The sequence below is a fragment of the Ochotona princeps genome, chromosome 24 (assembly GCF_030435755.1).
Source record: "Ochotona princeps isolate mOchPri1 chromosome 24, mOchPri1.hap1, whole genome shotgun sequence".
Taxonomy (NCBI): Eukaryota; Metazoa; Chordata; class Mammalia; order Lagomorpha; family Ochotonidae; genus Ochotona; species Ochotona princeps.
Genome location: NC_080855.1, coordinates 23,995,882 through 24,017,901, shown reverse-complemented (window position 1 = coordinate 24,017,901; position 22,020 = coordinate 23,995,882). Strand labels below are relative to the sequence as shown.

Below are 22,020 nucleotides of genomic sequence, written 5' to 3'. Positions count from 1 at the left end.
GGCGGGCAGCGGCCGCTGACGCGGGGCGCCGGCTGCCAACTTCGCGCGCGCGGAGCTGCCCGCCGGCGCGGTCCCGGCGGTGCGGGCGGCATGAAGACGAGCCGCCGCGGCCGAGCGCTCCTGGCCGTGGCCCTGAACCTGCTGGCGCTGCTCTTCGCCACCACCGCCTTCCTCACCACGCACTGGTGCCAGGGCACGCAGCGGGTCCCCAAGCCCGGCTGCGGCCAGGGCGGGAGCACCAACTGCCCCAACTCGGGCGCCAACGCCACCACGGTCAACGCCACGGCCGCCCCCGCCGCTGCCGCCGCCGCCGGCCAAGGCGCCCCGGGCGGCGCGCTCTACAGCTGGGAGACGGGCGACGACCGCTTTCTCCTGAGGAATTTCCACACCGGCATCTGGTACTCGTGCGAAGAGCAGCTCGGCGGGAGCGGTGAGTGAACGGAGACCCCGTGGCGGGCTCGGCTCCAGCTCCGGCTCCCCGCTCCGGTCAGGGCAGGGGCGCCGTGTCGCTGCCGCTGTCGCCGCGGCTCTTGGTCTGAGGCTCCCGGAGCTGTGTGCGGGACGTCCCGCGTCTGCAGGCTCGGACCGGGCTCCTGCCGCTTCCTTGCGTCCGTAGGGTTAACCTCGCGCCTGTGGAAACGCTGGTGAGCCCCAGGGGGGCGCGGCTCCCGGCGCCCACCCTGACGGCGGCGGCGGCGGCAGAGGCTGCAGGTCCGAGGACGCGCGCTCTTGTCGGCGCCCCAAACTCAGCCCCCTGCCCGCCCCGGTCTCGTCCTGTCACGGGGTTCTTGGTGCCCCGCACACCTGGCCCGGACGCGCCTCTCCGCGCGGGGTGGAGGTGGGAGGAGGAGGAGGAGGTCGTGGCTGGTGCTACGAGCTCCTCTTCCCACTGTGGAGCCTCGTGCCCGAGCCCCCGAGGCCACTGTGCCTGCACGCCCAGCCCGCAGAGGCCACCCAGACCGAGCTTGGCAAGCACGGACCTGGGTGTGAGATGCAGTAGGGAGGGGAGGTTGGTCCTAGTTATCCGGACCCCAGTTCCACCCAGAGGTGCCCTCTTGTCTTCATGTTGTGGCTCTTTGCGGGGAGGGCTGTCAAATGGAGACCCCAGGCAGGTGGGGGAAGCCGGCAGCTTCCGGGTTGGTTTGGCTTAAGCTTGGGGCTGTGAGTTGGAACTGGGGATGGGGGGAACTGACTGCTTCAAGGGTAGACTCCAGACCCTTCCCTCTGCCCTCTGCCGGCAGCCCCTAGTCTGGAGCAGATGGCCAGGCCATGGGTGAGGCTCAGGGGGCAGCCGGTGGCATGGGACGGCTGCTGTGTGGTAGGGAGCAGGTGTTGGCGCTGGCCCGTGGGACCAGGGACTGTAGACATGACAGGTAGGGGACCTGGTCAGTGGCCTGGCTTCCTTGATCTCAAGGTGAACAGTCTGGGTGGGTACTGGGTTCTTCGGTCATCCGCCCAGTGCCTGTAAATGCCAGAGGGAAGGAGGTGTAAAATCAGCCACTGAATGCCCTGGCCCACATCTTGGCCCGGCCCAGCCCCTCCTGAGCACCAGGGGGACCCTCCCACCCAAGGAACACACCTGCCCCCTGCCCCCTGCCCCCACTGGGATCCCCAGTCCCTCTAGACACAGGCTGTTTGCATCATTGTGTCTTGCTGCCTCAGTCTGTCCCACATGAGGCCGGACACCGGTGCCTGGAGGATTGTCCTTGTCTCCCTCCCCGTCCCCACCCCCACTCTCACTCTGGACTGTCACTTGGTTGACCAAGGCAGGCCTGGGTTAATTTCACTGATGATTTTATTTCCTGGAGTGTGTCTCCCCCACCATCGGTCTTCCTCAAGTAAGTGTTGGGGCGGGGCCGTGGGACAATGTGTTAGGGGATGCTTGGAGTGCTGCCTGCTTTCTCTCTCTCACTTCCATGGGGGAGGAGGCGGTGCCTGGGCCAAAGGTTCTGGCATGTCGGTGGGAGCCAGTTCTACCACTGGTCAGACACACCAGGATTTGGGCAACACTCCGCCCCTACTCTGTCTCTCCCCGCCCCCACTGTGGGACCCACTGCTAGGGTGCACTCAGGTCTTTATGTGGGAGATGTGACACCAACATGATGTTTCACTCGGAAGGTCCTCAAACTCACTGCTTTCTCACACCTGGTCAGAGCAGAGGCACCTGCATCTATGGGTAGGGGAGTGCGGAGGCTGGCGGTCCCCATACCTTCCTCCTTCAAGTTCACAGTGATGCTTCCAGAGCTCAGGAGATCCAGCCCCTGGCACACCCCATAGCTGCCTTGTGCCAGGCACGTGTTGGTTACTGACTTACTTGTTTTTGCCCAGAATCCTGCACTGCCTTGCTTACTCATACACTCACACACTTGCCTGAAGCCCTGTGTCCTGTGGTCAGCCCAGTCTCTTCCTCCTGGATGGTCTCTCAAGGTCACAGCCCCAGGGTGTATGATCGTTTCCTTGTAGTGCACTAGAGTTTGAGGCAGTATATTTAAGCCTGAATCTTTTTTTTTTAAACCTATTAATTGGAAAAGATTTAGCAGTAATGCTGGTCTGCAGGTGAGAGGCCTTTCCAAGCCCTCTCACAGTTCCCTGCTCGCCCAGGCCACCTGGTGCCAGACAGGTGCCTGCCACTGGGGACCAATCAGGGGCTCAGAGCGGTTTCTAGACAGAATGGTTGTTTTGGAAGACGGTGGGGGGCGGGGGAAGAGACCAAAGAAAGACATCAGAGGGAAGAGATGGGAATGAAGTGGGGGGGGGGTGGTGTTGGGACGTTGGAGAGAGGAGCATGGGGGGCCCAGCCCTCGTCCCTCGCCCCCAGCCCCTGTGTTAAGTAAAGGCATTCTTGGTGGATTGGCTCGCTAATTAAATCCACACTTTTGCTCTTGGCTCAGTGCTAGCCAGAGTTCAGACCTTAAGGAACATCTCAGTCCTCCTCTCTGAGAGCTTGGGGAGCAGTTATCAGCTTGTCAGTGCTGCTGAGGAACTGGGGAGGTGTGAGCCAGCCTTGAGGAAGGGGGGCTGCGGGAGGCAGGCTGATACACACCCCACCCCAAGGCGCCCATCTCTCTTCTCCTCCCCCACGCCAACGGTCCTGAAACGGTGTCGGCAAGTACCTGGCCTCAAACTTTTGTTGCCATGACAACCTTTCTTCTGGGCCTGTAATCATTTTTATTTTTTTCCCTCCAAGAGGAAAAAAAAATACCCACAGCCCCTTTTCAACACCTTCAAAACCCCTGAACAAAATCTTGCCCCGTGTCTCCTCCCAACCCCCATTAGCAACTCCCCCTTCCCCCAACCTCCATCCTCCCACTAAACCTAGGCCAAGCTCTGTCTCCTTCTGTCTGCCTGGAAATGACAACCAGAAGCCCCTCACCTCGGCGTAGCGGCTGCTCTGTGTGCCTTTGGGACCTATTTCTCTCTGGATATCTGCCCCAAACCTTCCTTGGCCCCCTGTGGGCAGTGGTAGGGATGTCCAATCAGGCCCTGTGCGGCCTGTCTTAAAACAGACTCACTTTCACCAACCCCCACTCGGGTACAATGAGACCCTTTCTCTCTCCATCATCCACCCGCCCACCCTGCTTCCCAGTCAGAACCCTGGGTTGCTGGCAGAGACAGAACGGAGGGGTTGGGGAGCGGGTGTGTGGCCTCCGTGCAGACTTCCACATTTGATGCACGTTGTGGGATCTGGGTGGGGATGCAGGCAGGCGTGTTGGGGATCAGTAGAGGCATGGCCCAAAACAGTAAAGAATGAGGGACTTGGGGCCGGGAGTCGATGGGGGTGGAGATGAGGGGCAGGTGGGAATCCGTGCTGCTTTGGAGCACAGGGGACAGCCAGGGGACCTCAACCTGTAGCTCTTGGGAGGGCTCGGAGTGATTGGCAGGGTGGCAGGGTCCCAGGGGAACTTGCCAGGCCAGCTGGAGGGAGGTGGGGTTAGAGAGAGATGGCGTTGGCTGGAGGTGGGCAGTGAAGCTGTAATAGCTGCAGTGGACCCCAAACGGGGAGCCAGCATGCCCCATAGAGCAGCCGGGGGTTGAGGGGGAGACCCATGGTGCCGGAGGCCTCTGAGAGAAGGGGTGTGTTTTCGCCTCTGGCTGGAGTTCCTCTCTGACCTGTGGGATGAGTAGTTGGAAAATGTGCAGTGTGGCTTTGGGCACCAGCCTCGGGGCACCTGTGCCAGGTGCGGGGAGTCAGAGAGCAGTGCAGAGGGGCCTGAATCCCCCACATCTCTGCCAGGGGCACCTGCCCACCTCCTCGCTCCACCCCCTCCCTCCCCGAGTCCTTTCTCTGTCCAGTGTTAGGGTCCTTGCCACCCCTTCTTTTACAATGATTTTTTTTTTTAACTTGAAAGGTAAGAGAGAATGAATCCACTTGGCCTCTGTTCACTCATTCACTCCCCCAGCTGCCCACAATGGCTGATGCTGGGGCTGGGCTGCAGTTGGGGGTTGTCAACTCCATCTGGGTCTCCCACATTGGGTGGCAAGGACCCTACCTCTTGAGCCAGCACTGCTGCCTGCCGGAGTCTGCATCAGTAGGCACCTACAGTCTGGAGCTGGAGCTGGAAATTGCACCTGGGCACTTCAAGGTGGCACCCGGGCATCTTAGTCATCAGGCAAGTCATTACCGGCTTTCTTGCACAGCTGCCCCCATGGCCCTCCTGGCACCCAGAGTGAAGGCTAAGGGCCCATCCATAGTTGTCCAGCCTCCTCTGCCCCACTGTGATGTCCTTCTGACTCCCTCGCAGGTCCCACTCCACGCTAGTCTGCCACACTGGGCTTCAGGAACACACACGACACACTGTGCCTTTGCCTTAGCAGTTGCTTCTGCCTGCATTGCTGTTAGCGCAGGTGCACCTGAAAACAGGTTCCCGCCATTTCTTTGAGTCTCTGCTTACTTGATTCAAAAGCCGTGTCCGCCGCCCCTTCCCTCGTCCCATGGACTACCTCCTGGGTGTCCTGCTCCTGTGTCGCCTGAAACCCAGGTGGGTCTGCGTGTCCTGGTGCTGCCTGTGGGCAGTTCACAGCCACCCACCCTATCTTTTGCCAAGGCTGTGTGTCCCAACCCATGCTTCTCCCTCTCACATGCATCCGACCCATTGGGTGGCCCAGCAGCTTCTCACTTCTGGCTTAAGTAGGTGCTCCTGCCCCAGAGCAGCGGTCCTCCCTCCTCCCCGGGAGTTGTCTGTGCTTTCCCATCTCCCTCCTCCCCAGCTGCTGGAGGGGAGGTTGAGGGGGTGCATTCCCTTGCGATCAAGATCCACCCTGTACTCTTCTTGGAGACCTGCCAGCCACAGGCTGGGCTGCTCAGGTGCCTGCCAATGCTGGCAGGCCCTTAGCCCCTCTCTCCCTCCTCTTTCCTGCCCTGGCATACCAGCTCTCCTCGCTCAAATCCTGGGACAGAAACTCTCTTTTCTGAAACCCACCAGGCTCCCTCCCTCACTTCCCTGGGCAGGTCTTCACTCAGATGTCCCCTTGTCACCCTCCTGGAGCATTCTGTCTACACCCAGCCACCTCCCCCAGACCTCCAACACCACCCCCTCTTTCTTCGCTTCCCCCACAGCTCGCGCCCTCCCACTGCTAGACGCTCACCTGACCTTTGCTCTCTGCTCCTCCACTGGACTGCCAGCTCCCACAGTGCAGGGTTCTGTCTCTCTTAGGTACTGTGAAGAGAAACTGGGGCTCAGCGAGGATCCGGGGAGCCCTGGCTGGGTGCATTTGGGGAGCTGGGGCCTTCTCAGGGTGTCTGTGTACAGTGAGGGGCGCTGACACTGTGCCTGCTATTCCTACAGCATGTCCCTCCTTCACTGTCCCCTCCTTTCCCTCATCCCTCTCTCCCAAGGAGAGGACATAGTGAGAGGTTTCAGGGGGGCTCGCTTCTCCCCCCTGTACTTAAATCCTGGGGTTCAAGACTCAGAGTTGCCTGGGGACAGGCTGCTGCGAACTTAGGGCTTTGTGGTGCCTGAAGCATTAGGGCAGTGTAGGTGCTCTAGAGTTCCAAGCAGTGGAAGTGGCCTTGACCGCTAATCAGAACACAAGGGAGCTTATTAGGAACCTGCTGCTGCTCCCAGGCGCTGGGTGAAGGTGGGCTGGTTGGGTCTCTGAGGTCGGGGCTGGGACTCCAGGGGTTTCTAGGAACAGAAGTCACAGAGGCACCCATGGGTGCAGAGCCATGGACTGTCATCCTCCAGGGGCCGAGCTGGGGCTCAAGAGAGGCACAGGGAGACAGGGTTACGGGAGCTCTGAGGGGTTGGGTAATGTCATCACTGCAGGATGGAGTCCTGGGCATTTCATGCTGTCCCATTTAGCAAAAATTTCTGAGAGGGAGAGAGAGAGAGAGAGAGAGAGAGAGAGAGAGATGTCTTTCATCCGTTGGTTTAGTTTACAAATGCCTGCAGTGGCTGGGGCTGGGCCAGGCTGAAGCCAGGAGCCCATGTGAATGGGATGGCCAGGATCCAGGTATGTGGGCTATCATTACCTGCTCTGCCTCCCACCAGGGTGTACATTAGCAGGAAGCTGGATTGAAAGTGGAGTCAGAAGTTCAACCCAGGCCCTGCCATACGGGGTGCGGGCCTCCCGAACTGCAGCTTGCTGTCTGTGTCAAATCACTACCCTGAAACTGTTCACTTGGGTCAAACTCTAGATGTTTTTTTTAAGACAAAATCTCTTGATTGTTTAAAAAAAGTCCAGTTTGCAGTTCCAAGTCAAATGCATCTGAAGGGTGAACAGGTCCCGGTTCTGCCGATTTGAAACTTGTAGGCCAGAGCCCGGCTGCTGGCATGATTCCGTTTCCCCTGTCGGGGAACATAGGGAAGGCCAGGTGGCTGGGCCTTAAGTCTCATCTGCCTCCCCAGGGGCTGGGGGCTGCATTTGGAGGGCACAGTTTCAGGCTGTCTCTGTTCGCTGGTCCCCTGTGCTGGCCCCAGTAACAGCAGAAAACTGCCAAGTCAGAGTTCAATAAAGAATGGCATCTTGGGAACCTTTGGGAAAAGGATGCAATTGCTGTGAGTCACCCACACTTGTAGTAGCTATAGCAAGTGAGACGCAGGCCACCCTGTGTCCCCAGTCACAGAACCCACTCCAGGGGCCCCATGTGCGTGGCAGGGGGCTGTCACCTGCTGCCTGCCAGGGTGTACATGAGCAGGGTGCTGGCCCCAGAAGCAGACCTGAGGCTCAAACCCAGAGAAGGGACACGGCTTCCCTGGTGGCTTCTTAACCGCTTTGTTTGATACCTATCCCCTTTTACTATCTCACTGCCTGACCATGAGGGCCCCAGCTATGCACCAGGCCTTGGGCCGCTTGCATGCCCCAGCCAGCACTGGCTGCGTGGGCTGTGTGGCAGTCTACAGAGCTGGAAGGTCCCAGTTGGTTTCCTGCTCATGTAACAGTGCTCATGGCTGGTCAGTCGCATGATGAGCAACCCCTGTCCCATGCCGTCCTTGTGTGTGGTGGTGGTGGGGGGCTGGGTAAAGGAGGTTACAGGTCTGGGTTGCCCTGGTTATTGAGGGAGGGAACAGGTTGGGGATCTTGGCCGGATGTAGTCCAGACCCACATGTTTGCACAACCTGGACCGGAGCAAATCCTACAGGCACGTGTCCACCACCTGGGAGAGCTGAGAACCATGGGCCTCCCATGTCTCGGGCAGGCCGGAGACCTCATGTGCCCTGCTGGGAGCCTGGATGGTCCCCTCTCTCTGCCCCCCACCACTTTCTGCTACATGATTCTGCTACACACCGACTGGGGCTCCCAGGCCGTTCTGGGCAAAAGTCAAAATTTTTCCAGTGGCTGCCAAGCTGCAGTGCCCAGGCTGGGTGGTTCTCGCTACATTCTCCCTTCTTTGCTCTGCGAGTTGCAGGGGAAGACTCTTCTCAAAGTCACCCCCTTGTCCCTCGAGTTGCCGAGTTGCCTGCAGGCTGGTGCTAGCACTGGGCCACTTCCCCTCAGCCCTACCTCCCACCTGTTGGTCCTGGGTGTCCCTTCAAGGTCCACAGGACCTGCACCTTCAGTTTTAACCACTAAAATGTTTTTTTTTTTTTTAGGTCTTTTCTTTTGATGGGGCATGTGTGTATGTGTGTGGGGGGGCGGTTGTTAAAATAGTTCTTATTTAGAAGATTTCTTCTCTCCAACAAAACCCACATTTCTTGGGAGCCCAGGGAATGAAGCGGCTGAAATCATGCAGGAGAGGTGTCGGGATTCTCACAGATACATTCATTCCTTTTCACGAGCATTTCCTGAGTGCCAGCCATTGAGTAGGTCCAGGAGATGATGGCAGGATCAGTCCAGATCCGTGTCTGATCTCACAGAACTTAGGACCTGGAGGTGGCTGCTCTGGTTGTGTGTTCAGCCTGTACGTACAGAGCTCCGACCCAGGCCACTATGGACATGGCGGTCAGCTGAAGGACATGGCGCCCTCGTCCCTCTCGGGGCTGGCTGGAGGGAAGGACAAGGAGAATGGATTTATCGATGATCCCAGCTGGCCGATACAGACACCAAGACTGCGGCCAAGGTTGATGCTGGGGACTCAGGGACTCAGGGAAGCAGGTGCACACTTGGGAGGAGGGAGAGGGCCCAGTGGGCTGTTACTGGGTAGCCAGCAGTGAACCTGAAGCTCTCTCAGTCAGCTACAAATGGCCCTTCCAGCGTGGGGGTCAGAACTGTGAGAGTCGGGCCTGGTGCAGTAGCCTAGTGGCTAAAGTCCATGCCTTGCACGTGCCAGGATCCCATTTGGGCACCGGTTCATGTCCCAATGGCTCCACTTCCCATTCAGCTCCCTGCTTGTGGCCTGGTAAAACTATCGGGGACGGCCCAAAGCCTTGGGACCCTGCACCTGTGTAGGAGACCCGGAAGGAGCTCCTGGCTCCTGGCTCCGGCCATTGCGGCCACTCAGGGAGTGAATCAATAGATGGAAGATCTTCCTCTTTGTCTCTGCTCCTCTCTGTATATCTGACTTCACAATGATAAATAAAATAGATTTTAAAAAATGGACTGAGACTTGCGGTCGGTTTCCTGTCCAGGGATTCTCTGCTGTCACTGAGTGGCTCTAGCGTTTATTTCCCCAGGATTTTTTTTTTCATCTCTCAGGATTTTTTTTTCTCTCTTTGTGATAAGAGGTTATTAGGAAGGATTTCTTGGAAGTTGTCCTGTCTCATTCACACAAACTAAATTTCCACCATGTACTAGGCATACAGGGACACTTGATAAGCTTGCTAATGCCAGGTCCCTGTCTACAAGGAGCTAATGTCACAGTGACAAGAGAGAAAAATCCATTGGTTTAAGTGTGGTCAGTTGGAGTGGGTATTTGGTTTGGGGGTTCAGGCATTAACTGGGATGCCTGGGGTCCATTTTGGGGGTGCCCAGCTCCTAATTCCAGCTTGCGGCCAATGCCAGCCCTGGGAGACAAGAGTGATGGGATGGGTAGTTGAGTCTCTGCCAGGACTCAGATAAAGTTCCAGGCTCCTGGCTTTGGCCTGGCCCAGCGCTGGCAGTTGTGGGCATCGGGGGGAGTGAACCAGTGGATGGAAGAGAGCCTGTCTGTTTTTGTCTCCCAAACAAACAAAAAAAGTGTGATCAATCAGACATTTCTGGGAGACATCAGTGCAGCAAAACAGGGCTACAAGGTGGCTGTGAGGGTGGGGATTGGAGGAGGGTGCTGGGGAAACTGTGATCTTGGGAATGAGGCTCAGCTGACCTGCCGCAGGGGGCGCTGCAGAGTGCTAGGAAAATTTGCATAAAATCATCACAGCATTTTCTTAGGATTAAAAGGAAAGTAGTGGGACAGGCATTGTGGCGCAGTGGGTTACTCTGTTTCTTGGGATGCCCACATCCCAGATCTGAGCACCTGATTTACATCCCTGCTTCTTATTTGGCTTCCTGCTAATGCACCTGAGAAGCAGTGGATGGGCCACGCAGACGCAGGTAGGAGACCAGGTGGCCTCTGGCCCTGGCCTGGCCTACTCCTGGCTGTTGCAGGTGTTTGGGGGAGTGAACCAGTGGATGGAAGTGTTCTCTTTATCTCTGTTGCTTTTCTTTTCTTTCTTTTTTTTTTTTTAAAGGAAAATTCTCTTTTTGGTAAGCTTCCTTTTCTCACTTTTGCCATCCTGTATATTTGATCGTCTTTCTCTTGAACTGTGCTGCTCCTGTCTGCTGAAGGTGATGTGCATCCTGGTAAAAATAACTTTCTGTGCCCTCCAAGACAGAGCCTACTGGCCTGTGACTGTTCCCTGTGATCTAGCCTGAGATTCTGCAGCCCCAGCCTTCAGCCTCCAAGAATTTACTGTGTCTTCCCTTTCTTTACCCGTCAGGTCTTGGGATGGCTTGGCTGCTTGTAGGTGAGGCCCCTCTCCCCAGTTTCTTTTTGAAGAGTCAGTATGTTGGCATTCATCTATTCAAAGGTGTCTGCACACATTTTCTGATACCTTGTCCTTTTCTGTTACCCTGCTTTCCTCAGCTTTGTTGAGTTTTTAAGGGGAGACCTGTGTTTTTCTCACTGAAGAAACAATGGAGGACTTAATGCTATGAGTGTGCCTCTGAGAACCACTTTGGCCCTATCCTGTGAGTTTTAAAAATGTGGTGCATGCTTCGATAGTCTAAGCACTCTATTTTGTGTCTACATGCCCTGAAATTTCTGTTTTGTTAACACCACAGAATCCAAGAATCATTTAGTAGAGCATTCAGGATGTTCCCAGTGCTTTGAAAACCTTTTTGCTAGTCTCTAATCTTATGAGTGGTAGGGAGAATGGCCTGTGCAATTTCTGCCTCATCATTTTTCTGATGCGTGTTTTTATTTTCCCAGCAGGCAGGTCCCCTGTGTGATGTTGAAAGCAGCTTTAGGCATGGCCTTATTCAGGGTCCTTTACTGTTATTCTTTTAAGAAGTGGATGAGGTGGGTCAAAGTCTTCCTCTTCAGTGGATTCATTCCATTTTTACTTGTGTTTCTCAGCGTTTTTGTTTTTGTAGCATTCGCGTCGGTGTTATTCATCACAAGAAGATTCATGACAGCTATATTTTCGTGGTGGAATTGTGGATTTTATCTTTTGTCAAGATAAAATGACTATTTCCCCCCGTGAATGCTATTTTTCCTTTGAATTCTATTTTTTTAAATATTGCCATTTCTTCCATTTTTTTTTGTTGTGTTCCCCTGATATGTCTGTTACTAGCCTTTTTATTTTAGCATTTCCATGTCTTTTTTTGTTGGATGCATGGGTATTGGGTAGAAACTGTTAAGTTTTTTTTCTTTTGGTCTAACCAGAGAGTCTTAACACACATACCAGTAACATCTATCATCAGTACCTTTGGTCTCATTTCTTGTACACTTTCAGTTCTTACATCATTCTCTTCATGCATTTTCCTGCCTTTTATCTTTCACTGTATGGATTTGGTGTTGACGTCTTTTTCCTTACTAATGATTTCGAATGCACGCGCTGATGTTAATTCAGCATTTGATACTTGAACTTCCGTTTCTCCAATGTTTCAGAAGAGCTTACGGTGTGTGGTGGTATCCCCAGCTATGACAAGGACACGGTTACTCTTGACTTCTGTGCAATGATTGCAGCTCCATCTGGGGCTGAACTCGTGTCATTATCAAGTGCAAGTCCAGTGCTGGCTGGACAGGGGAGTCCCTGTACCAGGCTCCAAGCTGAGCCCAGCCCCCATGGGCCAGGGGGCTTCCAGGGGTGTGCATGTGTCCACGCGTGTGCACACATGTGAATAGTTCACAAGGAGGCCAACCTGTCTTCTCCCAGGAAGTGGCATTGACATGAGACTTGAAAAAGGATGGCAGGCTAGCCAAGAGCACTGTGAAGAAAGGACGTGGCATGCAGCAAGGCTTTGCGTGGGGGCGGAGCCTGGCAGGTTAGCCAGCTGGGAGCAGTGGGTGGGTGGGCATCCTGGACTTCGTCCTCAGCACTTGTAATGCACTTCTCTTACACTTGAGCTGGCTTTCCGTGGGCTTCGGATGCCCACAGTGGCGTGGCTGGGTGCAGAATGCACATATCCAGCCCTTTCTCCTCAACATCCAGTGGCCCCGTGGCTGTGTCTTTGTGTCCTGACGTTTGGTGGCCTTGGGCTCTGTGTCCCTGCGTCCTGGAGTCTGGTGGCGAATGTCTGCGCTCACGCTGACCTCTACTCCTTGATGGACAGTTTGGTTTACGTGTGTGTGTGTGTGTGTGTGTGTGTGTGTGTGTGTGTTGTGATATTTTTTGATTTGTAGTGTATTTTTCCCCCTGAATCACCCTTAGGAATAGAAAATTTCATCATGGAATATAGAATTTCAGTGTTTTGGACTGGCACCTGCTGAGCTCAGTTTGATTGTATTACTACTGCCACTACTGCTATTACTGTTGTTTCAGGGGCTTGATATTTAAACAGCAATTTCAGTTTCATAACAGAACAGGATGGGAGGCCCAGAAGAGTCCTGCATTCCCCCCGCCCCACCCGACCGTGCACTGTCCCCCCATTGAAGGGTGAATTCCGCTTCTCACCCACACACAATGTTTTCACTCTTGGTCTCTGCCTTATCCAGAAGGCCATGGAACCATCCAGAATGGTTCTATTCACTTAGGAAGATGCATGGAGCTTGCTTCTGTATCTTTTATTCATGGCTTGATAGTTCATTTTTTTAAAAGAAAACATTGAAAAAAATTTATTGAATAAAATCTCCATCATACTATCATTTCAACATGTAATCAATGCAAAAGTTTTTGAGCTATTTTTTTAACATGTTTCATTGAGTATTTGAGATTCAGTGTCTGTTTTACTCCGAGAACTTGTTCTAGGTAGGATTAAAACTACATTCGAAGGGCTCAGTAGCGACACCTGGCTGTTATATTGGACTGTCCAGGGTTAGTTTTTATTTTGATAGTTGAAGGGGCCTGTGAAAGTTGGTCCTATTTGGGGGTGCCATGTGCTTGTATGCATACACACATTGTGTAATGCAGTCAGGGTAAATATTTCTGTCTCCTCAGGCATCTAACATTTCCTCATGTATCATAAACCTCTCCAACCTTAACTGCCAGTTGTTTTTTTTCTTTGTCTACAAAAACAGACTGGGCATGAATATCCTCTGTCACCCACCATGGAATCTTATCTCCCATACAGCTGAAACTTAGGGCAACTCATCCATCTTCCTTCTCCCAAGGCCCAGCATCTATTTTTTTCAGTGCTGGCTAATATTCCACTGCCTGGATGTCCCAGCATTTGTTCATGCTGAGGGACATCTTGGTGATTTCCATTAATGTCATTATTTGGGCAGTTATGAAGAAAGCTCTACACACGTCAGCGTGGGAGGGGTTTTTGCGTGGACATACATTTCCAACTCTTGTGTAAATGCCAAGGAGTAGGGCTTTGGGGTCGTGCATAGCTTTGTGAGAAACGGCTGAGCCGTGTTTCAGAGGGCTTGTCCCCTTTTCTGTTCCCACCAAGAACGTGGGAGCTGTCTAGCGGGTGCACCTGCTGCCGGGCGTGGAGTGCTGCGGCTCTTTTGGGTTGTATGCTTTAGATTATTTCTTCTGTTCCATGCTGTACACCCAGCCTCCTCATCAGCAACACCACTAACTTATGGCATCGACCCCTGTTCTTTTTTTCTCTCTCATAGTTATATTTAAATTAATGAACTCACATATTTATGTGTTTAAGACATACACACACACTGACACTGAGAGACACATCCCATCCACTGTTTCATTCACTGAATGCAATGGCCAGGACAAGGCCAGGCTGAAACCAGGTACAGGGAACTCAATCCAGGTCTCCCAGTGGGTTGGCGTGAACCTGATTCTTGAGCCATCACCGGCTGCCTCCCAGGGTGTAGGTGAGTGAGCAGCAAGCAGCACATCGGTGCTGGAACCAGAGCTGAGTCAGACGACCTGCTCCTGGGGACACATGCCTGTCTGGCTCCTAGCAGTTGGATGTTCCTTGTGCCTCATTCTTTGGCTTTCTGGAATAGTTCAGTTGGTGCCTTCTCTGGGTCTTACTCTCTCTGCAAGGGTCAAGAGGTGTATCCCCTGAGATGGTGCTGGCCACCTGTGCCTGCAGAGAAGGGTTTTTCTATGCTGCTTCGCCGGGCCCAGCCCAATGGCTGTCATGTCTTCTATGACCCATGGTCCTATTTCTGGTTCCAATACAGAGGAGAAGCCACATGGACCCCAGGACCTGGGTCCTTGAGGGGTGCCTGTTACCTCCCAGCCCCATCGGGACCCCTCCTCGCTGGCAGCGGTGGGTTGAATCTCCTGTGCTGTGTGGCGCCAGCAGCACACTGCACTGAAGGTGCCATTTTCTGTGGAGCGAAGGCAGCTCTCTGCCACTCCCAGGGAGTATTTTAACTCCCCTGTTGGCATTTTTAGCTCCTAGAGAGTCCTTGCTTTTCTCATTTGGCTTCCATTTCACCCAACCTGCCTTTCTGGCAAGCGTCTCTGGGGCCGCATCTGCGGCCTTATCTCGCGATCTGCCAAGTCCCGGCGGTTAGAGTGGATACTTGCTTCGGGACGGGAGCGCGTGTTCCATGAATGATGATGTGTCTCCTGCACCGAGGCCATTTCCAAGACCCACCTTGGCTCCATCCTGCTTCCTTTTTTTGCAGAGCCGCTCTCCCACGCCCCCTTCATGGTTGGCTCCCTCTTAGTTCCCTAGCTTGGCTCTCTCCTGGCTTAATGTTCACCTTTTGCTGCTTGAGACAGAACCGCTGGTCAGTGTTTACCCACTAGACATAGTTCTGTTTACAATCCGCCCCCCCCGCACAGGATGTATTTACACTTTACAACTTTGCTAGCTAGAGATGGGTTCTCCTTCTCTCACTTCCTGCTGCTTCCAACAGGAAAGGAATCACTGTGGGCTCTCGGCATTTGTGGGTGGATTCAACTGATGGAAGATCAAAAATATTTCTTAAGAATTGTATCTAGTTGGGCCTGGCATGATGGCTAACCCTCCTCCTTCAAGTACTGGGATCCCAAATGGGCGCTGGTTTGTGTCCAGGCTGCTCCACTTCCCATCCAGCTCCCTGCTTGTGGCCTGGGAAAGCAGAGGAGAATGGCCCAAAGCCTTGGGATCCTGCTCCCATGTGGGAGACCCAGAAGAAGCTCCCAACTCCTGGTTTCGGATTGTTCTGGGTCTGGCTGTTCTGTCCACTTGGAGAGTGAACCATCTTTGTCTCTTCTTCTCTCTGTAAAATCTGCCTTTCCAATAAAAGTAAATACATCTTTAAAAAAATTGCACCTGGAGCCTGGGATTGTGTTCCAGTGACTGAGTTAAGCCTGCGCTGCAGCACCAGCATTGCACACAAACCCTCGTTTTTTGTGTCCTGGTTGCTCCACTTCTGATCTGACTCCCTCCTAACATACCCTAGCAAAGCAGCGAAGGATGGCCAAAGTCCGTGGGTCCCTGCCACCCATGGTGGAAGATCAGGATGGAGTTCTGAGTTCCTGGGCTTGGCCTGGTCCAGCTCCTGCCTTTGTAGCCATTTGGGGAGTGAACCAGTGGATGGAAGTGCACTCGCTGTCTCTGTGTATCTCTCCCTCCTTCTCTGTAACTCTTCATTTAAATTTTTTTTTTTCTTTCAGAAAATGCATTAGTCCTGGACATGTTAGAGTAAGGGCCCGTTCGTGCCTGTGGTTATTCACTCACTCACTCATTCATTCATGATCATGGATGAGCCCTTCTGGTGGATGAGACAGGCAAAGAGATCATCTGTCCACCGGTTCACTCCCCAAGTGGCCACAGCAGCCAAGACTGGGCCAAGCTGAAGCCCGCAGCCAGGAATTTGGTTGCTCCCTCCCACATGGCTGACAGGGGGCCCCTACGCTTGGGGCATCTTCAGGTGCATTAGTGGAGAGCTGGGCTGGGAACGGGGCAGCTGGAGACTGCTCATAGGGGTGCCAGTGTCACCAGCTGAGCTCCCCATGTCACCCCTTGGGCCCTTCATGTTGGTTTCTGACCTCTTGGGGACCAGAGACAGAAGCTCATGTGGATGCACACGGGTGTGCACACTAGTTTAAGTGTGTGTGCGCATGCATGCCTATGTGTCTCTGTGTGTGAGCATGTGCAATTCAGCCTCTGTGCTGTTGGTATTTGAGAATAGATCGTTCTTGGATATGGGGGGCATCCTGTGTCCACAAGCCCCATGGCCTCTGCGGCCGGGATGCCAGCTGCACCCACTTCACGTGTTGCCATGTGTCCTCCACGGAGCCAAGCTGCTCTTGTTGAGACCCAACAGGGGGCTGTAGAAAGGAACAAACAACACGGGCACAGGTGCCAGCAGCACCGCCTTCTAGGCCTGCAGTTGGCATCCTAAATTGCTCACACTTCTTGTTCCTGCAAAACTCCAGGTTCTGCCTCAGAATCCTTCTTAACTCTGTGGTAAGCATGATCAATGATTGGGATTGGCAGTTGGAGGAAACCCTTTTGCTGACTGTTGCTTTTCTAGGACTAGAAGAGCCCAGGATGCAGTCTTTGCCTCCCAGCCCACTGCCTTGATTCACAGTCAAGTCTTAGACTGCAATCCTTACCCATCCGAGCCTCAGTGTCCCTGAATGTGCACCCACAGGATCCAGGCTGACAGGGGAGGGGAGGAGCCCTGAAACCAGCTTGGTGGCAACTCAGGCTGTTGGAGAAATGCGCAGTGGGAACAGTCTCTCACAGGGTGCTCCGAAGGTGAACCCGTAAATAATTAGAAAGCATTTGGCCGCTCTCAAGTGCCAGATTTAATAATAGGAATAATGAAAAAGGACGGCCCTTAGAGCGGCGGGCAGGTCAGGAGCCCTGGCAGGCAGCTGCTGGCCGGCAACTGGAGCACTGCACTCAAGGCCACCATTGCCGCCTGTGCGCGGTGTAGGGCAGGTGTGGGGTAACCATGGAAATGCCCCCCTCCCACAGTGTGGACTCCACTTTCCGCCCAGTGTCTGCTTCACGCACACACACACACACACACACTCCCCTCTATCCTGGCTGCTTCCAACTTGCACAGGGGCAGGGGAATGACAAGTTGGACAGAGTCTACCTTCAGGGTGGTGGGTTCAAGTCCTGCCCCCATCACTTCCCAGATATGAGCCCCTTTCAAGCAACAGTTTCTTGCTCTATGAAATACTTAGACTTGGAGCAGTTTATTTGTGGGGTGGGACTTCAGGAAGTCTTGGAGAAGGAGAGGGGACAGCGAGATGGGACGGGGTGACTGCCTGGGAAATGGGTATTTAGCTGTGGGCAATTGCTGGGCGGAAGCTGAGCTCCAAGCAGAGAGAAAGGCTGTGGTGTCTCGGGGCTGGAGTGGCTGGGCTGGGGGAGCTGGTGATGGGGTGATGGAAGTTATGGCCTGTGTGGCTGCCCATTAGATGGGACATCAGACTGAGGTCTCCCCCTGTGTGTTGGAGGTGACCACTTGAGAGATGACGTCATTCCAGCCCTTTTTTCTCCGGGACCGTGCAGGTGGGTGGACGTGGAGAAGGAGAACTTTGCCAAGCCACCCCCTGTGGCCTTGCTCTCGGCCTGTCTCCAGAGAGGCCACTTTGTCACTCAGCATCTGGTTGGATGCCCAGTGTGCTGACCCTGATGGACGCTGTGCTGAAGAGTGTGCTGTGCCTGGGGGTGGTGGGCTCCCGCAGGAAGCCGGAGAGAAATGATTCTCTTCTGCTGTGTCCTCGCCATGCTTGGAGACTCCATTCGGGTCATTTCCTTCCCCATCTGCACCATGAGGGACTCACTTTCCACCTAGAGCTGGCGTGTGGTGGTCCAGGACAACCTTGGCTAAGACTTAAGACATATTTATAATGGGAACTCCTGTGCATGTGTAGAGGTCCTGGTGCGTATCTGGGGCCTGCTGGTAGGGTGTAACCTCTACCCCTCACTCTTTTTCATCAACCACAAATGGCCCATGGAACTCCTGCCCCGCCCTGCTATTAACCCCATGAAGGTTCACGTTAGGCAAGGAGAGGAGTCATGGCCAGGAATAAGGAATGGTTTCGGAGGAAGTGCCGCCAAGAACCCGGAGACCTGGGTCCTGTGGGAGGAGGTGATGCCTCTTGTATTTGCATTGAAAAGGCGTTAAAAAGGGCCGGTGCTGTGGCCTAGTGGCTAGAGTCCTCACCTTGAATGTGTCAGGATCCCATATGGGCGCCGGTTCCAATCCCAGCAGCTCCACTTCCCATCCAGCTTCGTGCTTGTGATTGGGAAAGCAGCCATGGACTTCCCAATGCTTTGGGATCCTGCACCCACATGGGAGACCTGGAGGAAGTTCCTGGCTCCTGGCTCCGGATCGGCGCAGCACCAGCTGATGTGGTCACTTGGGGATTGATTTATCAAACGGAAGATCTTCCTCTCTATCTCTCCTCTCTCTGTATATCTGACTTTGCAATAAAAAGAAATAAATCTAAAAAAAAGAAAAGGCATTAAAAAAAGATTCAGTTATTTTTTGTTGGAAAGGCAGATTTACAGAAAGAAGGAGAGATAGAAAGATCTTCCATCTGCTGGTTTATTACTCCCCAAGTGGCTGAAACAACTGAAGCTGAATTGATCTGAAGCCAGGAGCCAGGAGCTTCTTCCAGGTCTCCTGTGTAGGTGCAGGATCCCAAGGCTTTGGCCCATGCTCTACTGCTCTCCCAGGCCACAGGCAGGGAGCTGGATGGGAAGTGGAGCAGCCTGGACACGAACCAGCACCCATATGGGATGCCGGTGCGTCCACGGCAAGGATTTAGCTACTGAGCCATTGCTCTGAGCCCATAAATGCATTTAAAAAAGCAGTTGTCATATACAGGTAAAACAAAATGAAATAAAAAACACCACAGTCCTCAGCAGTGTGTTCTGGGAGGAGGAAAATCTATGTGCTAGGCCCGCCTCCTCCCCACGCTATGCAGGTGGACACCCTGGTGGTCAGAGAGATGGAATCATTTGCCTTGGGACTGACATTGGGGGTAGGTGTGAAGACCTCTGCACAACCTGGTACCCCAGCAATGCCTGGTTCGAGTCCTGCCTCTGCTCCCCCATCCCAGCTTCCAGCACATGTGCACCCTGGGAGGCAGCAGGGAGAGGTCAAGTCCTTGGGCCGCTGCCATCCCTGTGGGAGACCCGGATGGACCAAAGCTCCCAGCTCTCGCTTGGGCTAGCACACAGCTCTTGAGGGTCTATCTCTGTCCCTTTCGAACATCTGTCTTTGGTAGTTAGAAACTCTTGCTCTAGGGTTTCTCAGATGGTGGTAGTTTTGCACCGCTGTCCTTCAGGGACATTTTGGCTTGTTGTGATTGGATGGGCAGCTGCTGCTGGCGTCTGCGTGGGAGGCCTGATCAGGGGGGTGGGGTGCTGAGATCCTGACATGCAGAGGGACAGTGCTGGCACCCAAGTAGGGTTCTCCCCCAAAAAGGCGGGGTGTTGGCCTGAGAGACCCTGGCCGGATGTCGTGTCACTGGGATCATGTCACAAGTGCTAACCTTGGCCTCTCAGCTCCTTATCACCATCCCTGGCGCTGTCTGGGGACTGGGAACACTACGACCCTCATCTGTGGCCTCTTGGATGGCTGGTGGCTAGACCAGGCGTGGGGAGAGCCAGTGCTGTTTGTGCCATGGTCTCACTTGAGAAGATAGGTGAAAGGGGGCCGGTGCTGTGGTATAGTTGGTAAAGCCACCACCTACAGGGTTGGCATCCCTATGGGTGCTGGTTCATGTCCTGGCTGCTCCACTTTCAATCCAGCTCCCCGCTAATGCGCTAATGTGTCTGGGAAAACAATGGAGGATGGCTCAGATGTTTTGATTCCTGTCCCCACATGGGAGACAGAAGCTTCTGGCTCTGGCCCAGCCCAGCCCTGGCTGTTGTTGCTGCCACTGGGGAGTGAACCAGTGGATGGAGTGTCTCTCTCTCTCTCTCTTTGTAACTTATTTTCAAAGAAATAGATACATCTCTAGAAAAAAAAAGTGGTAGACGCTGCCAGCCTCCCTGGGCCATAATTTCCTTCTTTGAGCTGCTCCGTTTTCTCTTCGTCACAGTCTGTTGTCGCCCGTGTCTCCATGAGCAGATGTCGCTTCACGTTTTGGCAGTTTTTCATCATGGTCCTATGTGAATGGGCCAAAGCTAAAACTAGGGGTGGGCACCCACAAGATGGCAGCAAGTCAGTCACTTGAGGCATGGAGCGGGGGGGCTGAGGTGTCCCTCCAGGGTTTGCCTCCACGGGGAGCTGGGGTCAGGTCAGGACACACACCCAGGTATTCTGACCGGTTCGGGGGAGTTCTAAGTGCTGGGTTTGACACCTGCTGCGAACAGAGTGGTTTTTGTTACTTGCGTGACTTCTTTCGTATAATTGCCGGAGAGTAATTTTCTCTTTCTCTTGTCTCCTTCTCTCCCTCCCGACCGTCTTTCCTTAATTGACTTAATTGAGCAAGCTTGGAATATCAGTAAGTGGACTTGGCTTAAAATTCAGGGGGATAAAACCAGGCATGGTACCCAATTCCCTTGTCCCCAGATGTAATACCCAACATTGTGCAAACATTCGTCCATATATATTTTTTTAATCAGTACCATAACACACTTCCCACAGTTTGGCCACTGCCCTGGCTGGGGGAGCAGACTTCTGCTAGGCAAGGAGGATGGAGATGGCCTCTCCGGTGGGGTAACATTGGAGTTACCTTGAGGATAGCAGGTGTAAGGATCCTGGGGTGGGAACCAGCGGGCAGACTTGAGGGATTCCAAGGAGTCCAGTGAGCTGTTGTGGAACTGAATTGTCAGGTGATGTGGGAGGGATCTGGCTGGACTGTGACATCAAAGGTGGTCTTTCTTGAAAATGCACTGGCAGGGTTTCAAGGGCTTTGAAGCAAGGCGGTTATTGGAAGTGACTTGAGCTTGATTAAAGAGCCTTTTGCCTGCAGAGTGGGTGATCCCAGGGGGAGGCAGACAGAGCAGGGGCCGTGGGCCATGATGCCGGGAGGTTGGGGAGGCCTGCAGGAGGTTCAGCATGGGGCACAGATGGAAGGAACTAGAAGGATATGGGATCTAGTCTGAAGGTAGAGCTCTATGGGACGCGGCGACAGGTTGGATGTGGAGCGAGGGGGATGGGCTGCTAGGAGAACTCCTCTGGTTTTGGCCTGGCCAGCCAGCTGTACCCACAACTGAGATGGGGAAGATCGAGGTGGGAGTTGGGTTTTTGTTTTCATTTGCTGGTTTGGGTATTGGGTAGCTGGGGAGGGGTCGTGGATGCTGAGCTGGGCATGCTGTGTTTGTTACTGCCCTCATGACAGCTCCCAGGCAATGCCAGATAGGACCAAGGGACTGAGGAATGTGTCTCAGAGCTCAGAGATGGGGCCCCAGGCTTCAGCCCAGGACAGGCAGAGATGACCTGGGGATCACTGAGTGTGTCCCTAGTGTGTGCATCAGCATGTGTTTCTGTAGTCTTTGCCCTGCTGTTCTCACTCACTTTGTAGCTAATTTTGTAGTTTAATAACTACAAAATCAGTGCCTGTATGGAATGCTGACATTGCAAGTGGTGGCTTTACGCACCACACCACCACGCCAGACCCTATTTCATGACTTTTCTAATTTCTAGAAAGCAGACGCGGCCGGCCTGTCGTGGATGTAGAGAGATTGTGTGGCTGCTCGTATGTGCTTTCTGGAGGCTTCTTGTTTGATTGATTTGTTTTAAGTAGGATTTTTGTTCTATTTGAAAGGCAGAGAGATGGAGACAGACAGCAAAAGAGTGAGGGAGAAAGACGTGTCGTACATCCTGATTGGTTTCCCGCGTGCCCAACTGGGCCAGAGATGGGCCAGGCTGAAGCCTGGAACTCCATCTGGGTCTACCATGTGGCTGGCATGGGCCTTTTGCTGCTGTCTCCCTGGGTGCCCATGAGCCAGGAGTTGTAAACAGTTGCTGAGCTGGGACTGGGAACCCAGGCACTGCGCCAGGGGCTGCGGGTGTCCCACGAGGGTGCTCAGATGCTGAGCCAAACACTCAGCCTCTCTGCCGATGGCTTTCGCGGCTGTTTCCTGACACGCAGCAGGGAGATGGCCTTCTGGCACCCATGGTGCCGCTCGCACGCAGGTAGCACATCCTGAATCGATGGTGATATT

The 22,020-nt window shown here is 53.9% G+C and overlaps 1 protein-coding gene across 1 annotated transcript in view; it reads left to right on the top strand.

The window, feature by feature from the left end:
* The window catches only part of GSG1L (GSG1 like), a 141,698-nt gene continuing 119,678 nt past the window's right edge, over nucleotides 1-22,020 (top strand). The window contains exon 1 of the mRNA XM_004586835.2: nucleotides 1-430. Coding sequence (XP_004586892.2) covers nucleotides 91-430 — 340 coding nt within the window. The 5' untranslated portion in view covers nucleotides 1-90. The remainder of the gene's footprint in view (nucleotides 431-22,020) is intronic.